This window comes from Castanea sativa, chromosome 11 (genome assembly GCF_040712315.1).
Source record: "Castanea sativa cultivar Marrone di Chiusa Pesio chromosome 11, ASM4071231v1".
NCBI lineage: Eukaryota > Viridiplantae > Streptophyta > Magnoliopsida > Fagales > Fagaceae > Castanea > Castanea sativa.
The window spans coordinates 33,863,115-33,871,631 of record NC_134023.1 but is presented as its reverse complement, the minus strand read 5'-3'; the positions used below and the strand labels follow the sequence as shown (position 1 = coordinate 33,871,631).

Below are 8,517 nucleotides of genomic sequence, written 5' to 3'. Positions count from 1 at the left end.
ATTATATACCACCACTTTTGAAAAACTCTCATTTGCTATCCCAAAAAAAAATCATATAAGATAATCTATTATATTAAAATAGTATTCATTTATCAATTTTTTTATTACTCCCTCAAATCATTTATCTCTGTTTTTATAAGTAAAGAAATATTAAAAAATAAATTTGCATATAAACCATATATTTGCACAATTTTTCTTGAGCTAATATGGCTGCTTTTTGGGGTTGTTGGGCAAATTGTGGAACTCATTCTATTGTAGATGGATTGGTGTGAATGCTTTTAAATACACTTGGATTACATTAATGCGCTACTCCCTGTCACATGAACTGTCAATAAATTTGTTTAATGGGATCTATAATCTATTATAATGTGAAAAAATAGAGTATCACTTTTGTTTTGTGTTCTTCAAGAATAATTACTTCATGTAGGGTGATATTTATAAACATACACTTAGATCCTGCACACTTTCATCTTCACCTTCTCAAAATGAAAATCACGGCATCTCATCGCCACTCACTTCTCTCTTTTGCTACATTGACAACTACATTCTCCATTTTCTTTCTTTGTAGCTTCTCTCTCACTGAAGCTCTCAATGGGGGCTTTAGTGTGGATCTCATCCACCGTGACTCCCCAAATTCTCCCTTCTACAACCCTTCAGAGACTTCTTCGCAGCGCATGGCTAATGCCTTGCATCGTTCTGTTAACCGTGTCAATCATTTTAAGCCAAAGTCAGTCTCTACCAATTCACTCCAAACAGATGTAATCCCAAATAACGGTGAATTCCTTATAAAATACTTTGTTGGTACACCACCAGTCCCAATGCTAAGCATTGTTGATACTGGTAGTGATTTGATTTGGATACAGTGCACACCTTGCACCAAGTGCTACAACCAAACAGCTCCACTTTTTGATCCTAAAAAGTCCGGAACCTACAAAAAAGTTTCTTGCTCTTCATCTCAATGTAAGTCTCTAGAAACAACCGAGTGCTCAAATGATGGAAAAAATTGCCAATATTCAATGTCTTATGGCGATTCTTCATTCACAAATGGAGAACTTGCTATGGACACTCTCACTCTAGGATCAACTACAAGTCAGTCCGTGCCTTTTCCTAAGACTATCATAGGATGTGGACATGATAATCATGGATCCTTTGATAAGGAAGGTTCTGGCATTGTTGGCCTTGGAGGCGGCGCGGTTTCCCTTGTTTCCCAATTGCGTTCTTCTATTGGTGCCAAGTTTTCCCACTGCTTGATACCATTAAATTCAAAAGGAAAAAACTCAAGCAAATTGAATTTCGGTAGCAATGCGTTGGTTTCAGGTTCTGGAGTCGTATCTACTCCCATAGTTCAGAAACCCCAAAACTCAGTCACCTACTACTTCTTAACACTCGAAGCAATGAGTGTTGGCAGAAAAAGATTGGAGTTAAGCGATTCTTCTACGTTCGAAGATATAAAGGGAAATATTATCATCGATTCGGGGACAACAGTGACGATGCTGCCAGAATATTTCTACTCCAAGTTTGAATTAGCAGTAGAAGAAGCAATTCATTTAAAGCGCAGTGATGACCCGAGTCTAATTCTAAGTCTTTGCTACAAGACCTCAAAAGATGATATAGGTGCACCAAGTATCACAGCACATTTTACTGGTGCAGATGTAATGTTGAGTCCCAAAACCACCTTCATTAGACTAAGTGAGAAATTTTTGTGCTTGGCTTTTGGGGCTGGTGAAACACTTTCCATCTTCGGTAACTTGGCCCAGTCCAACTTGTTGGTAGGCTATGACCTAGTGAAGAAAACTGTATCTTTTAAGCCAACAGATTGCACCAAGCTCTAAGCTGGAAATTAAAATGATTGCATCTTTTTTCTTTGTTTTTTTTTTCACATAGCTGGAAATTAATTCTTTTGATTTAATAACACCAAATTGCAATATATATATTAAATTTCTTTTTAAAAAATATTGAATTTAGTTGTTTGGTACCATACAACCACTATACTTAAAGGAGACCTAAATTATCACCTGAGGGAATTTTTAGATAATCCTAACAAACTATATAATAACTCCATTAATATAAATTTATCCCAAAAAGGGAATATATCTCTATTAATTTAATAATTTCTACATTGATTATATTTTTTTAAAGAAAAAATTATATCATATTTCCTTATATCTATCAATTACGTTTTCTTTCTCTTATTTTTTTTTTTCATTTTTTTTATATTAACGTTGATTAAAAATTATAATTTCAATAGGATTTTTTTTTTTTTTTTTGAAACAATAATTTCAATAGGATTTAAATTTTATATCAAATGGACTCTTCCAACATATTCATCCTTTAAAAAAAATTATATAACCAAATTTGATTAGGAATCCATAACCCTAACCAAATTTGATTTAGAATCCATAACCCTATATTATATTATAAATAGTTTTTTTTTTTAGGGATTAATTGTTACAATTTCAACTTGGCTTTTCATTCGTATATTATATTTTAAATATTTTTTTTTTTTTTTGGATTATTCTTCCAACACCACTCTATTGTACAGTCTCTTGCATTGATTTTGGTTCTTGGAGCACCTTCAAAATAAAAGGTATGTAAAGTTTTCTTATCAGGTTTAATGTTAACATTTATGATAGATATTTTGGTCAATTAGAAAAAGTCTGATGGAACATAAAAGGAAAAAGAACTAAAGAACGCACATTCTGAAAAAATAAATAAATAAATAGTAACTATATTAGACAAAGGCTTTTCGAGATTATTGCTTTTATTTTTAGAATTCTTTACGCTCATATGTATGTATGTATTGGGTTTAACTGAATTGGAATTATCTTTGAAACTTTGGTTTTGATTGAATAATGAAAATAGTAGAAGAAGTATGTTCCAATATTTGGAGTCTTCTATACATGTGTTGTAGTTTAAACTTAGTATTTGAACTGTTAAATTGTTAATTAACAGTTCATTTTTCATCTATTAATCATGAATAATAATATTGTTATTTGCGACCATCATGATATGGTATCAATGATGTGATCATTCCAAATGCTTTCCTTTAGAGTTTAGATAGAGTCTATTTTATAATTAAAAAAAATTACAATTAAAAGACTTTTGAAATTACATTTTAAAAAAAATTGTTAGATACGTTGGATCTTAAATGACTTCTATTAAACTCCATCCTTTATGGCATCATTAAAAATAAAACTCATGTAGATAGGTATTAGAATATTATTTGAATCTATCATAATGGACTAATGTATTACATATAATATGGATTTAATTGTAACAACCTATGCTATAAAATAAAAATTGGGCCTATGGTTATCTTCTCTTTGCAAAAAATGGTTAAATTCTCATTAATTGTGATAGTTCACTTTTAGGTAAAATGGAAACTCTATTAACTAAGTTTTAAGAAATTTAAAATTTTATTTCAAAAAATTTTTAGAACATTAGATTTTATTTTAATAATTTTATATTGTAAAAGAATAAAATTTATACATTACATACAATCATTACTTCAGTTACCTTCTAAATGATGGAGAATATGAGAATGCAATTTGTAGATCTACTATCAAGATAACATAGATTAGATTGGTGGCTGATAGGCCAAGAATGTATTGACCCCTTGTGATAAATTAATTAATTAATTAGCCAAGTTAATTAATTAATCCAACTAACATGCAAAACACGTGGTAGCACAAACAAATCACCAACTAAGTTAATATGCAACGGAAAATAAAGTTGACACGGTGATTTGTTTATGAATGGAGAAGGCCTTCAAAGCAAAAACTCTACGGGGTGATTTTAAGGTCACCACTCTCGAGAATCCACTATTATCACAACAAGCGGTTACAAGTAAAGGAATCTCAGTACCTTATACCAACCTACAGTTGAACTCTTACCTCAATACACAATTGAACTTTTTCTGTAGTGACAATCTCTCATTTTCAATACACAACTCCCAGTAGGTGACTAACCAATAGATGCACAGATCCCAGTACGTGACTTAATCACCAACTTGAAAAAGATGTTGACTACAAAGCTCTTCAGTTCATTAACACGATGAAAACTACGAAACTCCTTGGTCATAAAACCCAACGGCGTACAAACGCAGTAACTTCTTCAAGAGAAAGATGAACTAGGGCAAATTTTGTCTCCAGTCACAATTTGCATGAACAAAACTTTTGCTTCACACTCACGCAACCTTTGACGACCCTTAAAATAATCCTTATATATGTTTAGAGTTGTAAGAAAAGAAAACCTAAACATGTACACACGGATTGGAGTGAAATCAGATCTGAAAAACTGATTTTCATAAATATCTATCGAGAAGCTATCAACCATCAGACTAAAGTAGCCTTTTAAATCTCGATAGATTCTATTTGTCGAGCTAGCTATCGAGTTTTAAAATTCAGCACTTCTTCAATTGTTTCCTGGACATCCTAGATCTACCCAATTGCTTGAACTTGAACTAGCTTCAATACTTGAACTTGAACTGTTGTTTCTTAAAATATTAAACAAAGTCTAGATCTACCCAATTACAAATAAAGTGCGTTTTATCAAAGGATTAGTCAATTCTAAATGACATATGTTCCTAACATCATTCACATATGTCCTAACAGTAGTGGATAGTAGATTTAATTGTAGTTGAGTATTGTGTGAAATTATCACCATAGAATAGCCTACGTCAGGATGTGTTATGTGGAACCAATAATATGAAAGAAACAAAATTCTAAACCATTATATTGAACAAAAAATTACTTATTTTCATTCATTTTCAAGTTATACATTTTTTTTTAAGTCAAGTCATAGAACTTTAAATAAAATAAATACTTTTTATTTTTAATTATCACGTGCATCGTACGGATTAAAGACTAGTGATAACAATAAATAAATAAATAAGTCTACATTTCTTCATTACTAAGGTATAACTTTAGGGTGTGTTTAGTTGGAGGTGAAATAGGGTGGATAGAAAATATATGAGAGAAAATGGAAGTAGGTCTTGTTTGGTAAGGAGTGAAGGAGATAAAAAATTTTGGATGGGGGCTAGGCATTGCCCACAAAAAAAAAAATTGCCTCTCCGAAAAGGAGAGAAAACAGGCATGATTGTGCCTATTGTTGGTGAATGACAAAATTGCCACTAACCAAATTTTTGTCATTTTCTTCTTTTTGCTTTTCCCTTCTTCTTTTTTTTTTGGATAAAGGTCTTCCATTTCTTACGCACGGTATGTTGGTTCTAGTTTGGGTCCTTTTCTTGTTTTTTTTTTTTTTTATCCTTTTGACATTTGTATATTTTATAAACTTAAAAAAAAAAAATTGAGGTCTCCATAAAAAAAAATTTTAATTAAAAAATGTGTTACTTTTTGTTTATATTTTTGGTAAGGACATAATGGTAAGTTTATACCAACTTCATTTTCCATTTTCTCATTTTTCATCTCAACCCAAAAAAAAAAAAAAATCCATCTTTCCACTTTTCTACCCCTCCAACCAAACAAAAATGAGGGAAAAATAAATTTTTTCTATCTTCCCCCTCCATCTCCCCAACCAAACAAACCCTTAAAAATGCAAGTTTATTTTTCCTAATAATCGTCTAACATGTGGCATTGCTTGTCCATATCATACCAACTTCATGTAGGAAGTCACTAAATGTGATTATTGTATGCTTTGAGAAATGAACACTTGTCATCATGGTATGCACCTCTAGTTTTGGGATCCAACTTGTATAATATATAAATTCGATGTTTATATTTCTTAGTCAATCAGATATGTTTGCGTTATAAATTTACTAAGAGTGACACACACACACACATATAATCGAATATGTTTTACTTATAGTTTATGTCATAATATTTTGCTACATATGTGGACTTAAAATTTTGCATGTCAATATTTTGATATATTCTTTTTATCCAGGTAAAATTATATTCTATATTTAAACCATTAATTAGGATCTTGACGCATCTTATTTTCTTTAATTAATTGAATAAATAGTTTCATATACAAATAAAATTTTAATAAATATATATTAATAATTACCATATATATATATATATAGTTGAATTTAAAAATACAATCATAATAAATACCTGTTAAAAATTGTCATAATTATCAAATTCATATTTAATATTTATACACACACACAAAAAAATTAAAATAAATGTGTATTAATAACTACCATAAATTTTATATTTCTTTTTTTTTTTTTTAAGTTTCAACTTATGGTGTCTATTTTTGTGATTTTTGTTCTTTATCAACAAACCAAGACACCAAACGATTTTTAGTATAGGCGACAATTGAACCACAAATCTCTTATTCAATCATCAAAAAACCAAATACTAAGATTATTTTTTTTGCTCCAACAATAACAACTAGTAACAACTTGTCACTTAAAATTTATTATGAAAATATTATAAAAATGTTGTGGACATATCATTTTTCTTATAAAAATATGTAGCAAATTCCTACATTTAATTGGTATTACATGGACAAACAATTATTTGTACATGTCATTATTTGCCATGTGTCATTAATAAATAATAAATAGAAATAAAAATATGCACTTAATGTTCACTATTAATTTCATTAATATTTTGCCATATTGATTTGGGTTTAAATTAGGGCAATTAAATATGGCACATAAACGTCATACATGTCCTTTTAAGTTACACATGCAGTAAGGGGAAAAAAACTCTCATTTGTTTTTACAAGAAAAGCTTTCATATTTAAAAGTTTTGAATCCAAAAACGTACAAAATGATGACATGTGCTCCTTTATCAAAATATATAACATGACCTCTGTCATTTTTTAGAGTGATGTAAACTTACAAAGCCCAATGATTTAAATAACAATTCGTACACTTCATAAATATTTGACAATCATAATGAGTCTCGTTAAATGCTCTTCAACAAATCTCATTAAATACTCTTCAATAAATCAATTACTCCTTAAAGTTTGTAAAGTCTATTGCGTTTGATTTAAGAGTAAATGGCCTCCTTAAATTACTCCTAAAAAAACTCTCATTTTTACTTTAACTGGTTTGTCACTTAATGCGTAAAAAATACACTATTCCCAACAAAACAAAAGTCTTTTTTTTAAGAGATAATTACAACATACTACAAAAGTAGTTACATGTTTAAAGGGTTTTTTTTTTTTTTTTTTTTAAAAAAAACCCATCAAATTACTCCTAAAATCCCAATGAAGAAAAAAAAAAAAAACTTCCAAAAATATTCTATTTTCATTACATTAATCGGCTGGCCACTTCATATAATTATATAGATATTTCAAATTTTACTTTAAAAAAAATAAAGCTCAAAAATATTTGCTTGTCATTATAGTACATGTTTTTTTTTTTTTTTTTTTTTTTTTTTTTTTTGAGAAAGTAGTACATGAGTATTGAGGTCCAAAATATCACAAGTGTTAAAGGGCTCTCAAAGATAGGGAATGCCCAATTTGCCAACCAATACCCACTTAAAATAAGTAAAAGGAAGCCTAAATCCATAAATGGCAAGCTCTGGGCCTTGGAAAATGAAGAAAAAAGGAAAAAATGGAGCTTAGCCTAGCCTTTGTGAGGAGAGCTCCCGAGGAGCCTAGAAAGGGATTGGACCATAGTACCTTGGAACTACTAGAACCAAAGGGATCCTCGAGAAGTGCAAGAAATGATCAGTTGGGATGGGGACGGCTCAAGGAAGTATGCTTGTAGACATAGAGAATGAAGATAGGCATGTCCCATCAGCCACCTATGACTCAGAAAAAGAGCTGATGACTTAGGAATCAGTACTTGATAAAAAGAAGTCTGGTACCTCGGGAATTGCAAGAAGGTGAACCATGAATGAAGATGGCTAGAGATCTTTCAGCATGACAGGAAGGAATCTGCCTATTTAGATAAGGACAAAAGGTGCCAAGAGTAGGGGTCAGAAAAGGTCCATCTAGAAACTTTAAGGAAAAGAAGCTTAAAAGTCAGCCCTCAGAACCCCCTAGAAACGAAAGGTCAACTGGGAACTTTTTGGGGGGAAACCTCAAAAGAAGAAAGTAGTGAGAACATAAGAAAATGACCAGCCATCAATGTTGCTGACATAACATTAGTTCTGATACCCAGGGCAGCAAATGGAGAGAATTAATGGCACACCAAAAATCCTAGGAAGGTACTATAAAAAGGAGATCAAGTTATTAGCAAAAGACATTCAACAACACTTAATCAAAGGAAAAAGTGCATTTAAAAGACTCATTTGAACCTCTGAAAATAAAGGAAAGAGGGAAGTACTATGAGGGATCCTGAGATAAATGCTAGAGGATACACTTGGATTCAAGGGAATTCAAACCTCACAAGTCTTGGAAGTATACAAAAAGCTATCCATGTCTGTAACTTTTGAACTTATTTGAACCTCGTGGCATATCTCAGCAAGGAATAGGACCCAATGTACTAAAACTCAAAATAATGACATATCTTTTTTATTTCTGAGGATCTCTGACGTCCTTACATGCTTTTTCTTTATTTTCTTGCTGTTTTTTAGCTATTTATTTTACAAT

At 30.8% G+C, this 8,517-nt stretch overlaps 1 protein-coding gene across 1 annotated transcript; it reads left to right on the top strand.

The window, feature by feature from the left end:
- Positions 1 to 485: 485 nt before the first annotated feature.
- On the top strand, positions 486 to 1,832 carry LOC142616386 (aspartic proteinase CDR1-like). The gene has a single exon (XM_075789249.1). The coding sequence runs from the start codon at positions 486 to 488 to the stop codon at positions 1,830 to 1,832; it is 1,347 nt and encodes a 448-aa protein (XP_075645364.1).
- Positions 1,833 to 8,517: the final 6,685 nt, after the last annotated feature.

Coding starts and splice junctions, on each gene's coding strand:
- LOC142616386 (XM_075789249.1), top strand. CDS start 486: ATGAAAATCACGGCATCTCATCGCCACTCACTTCTCTCTTTTGCTACA.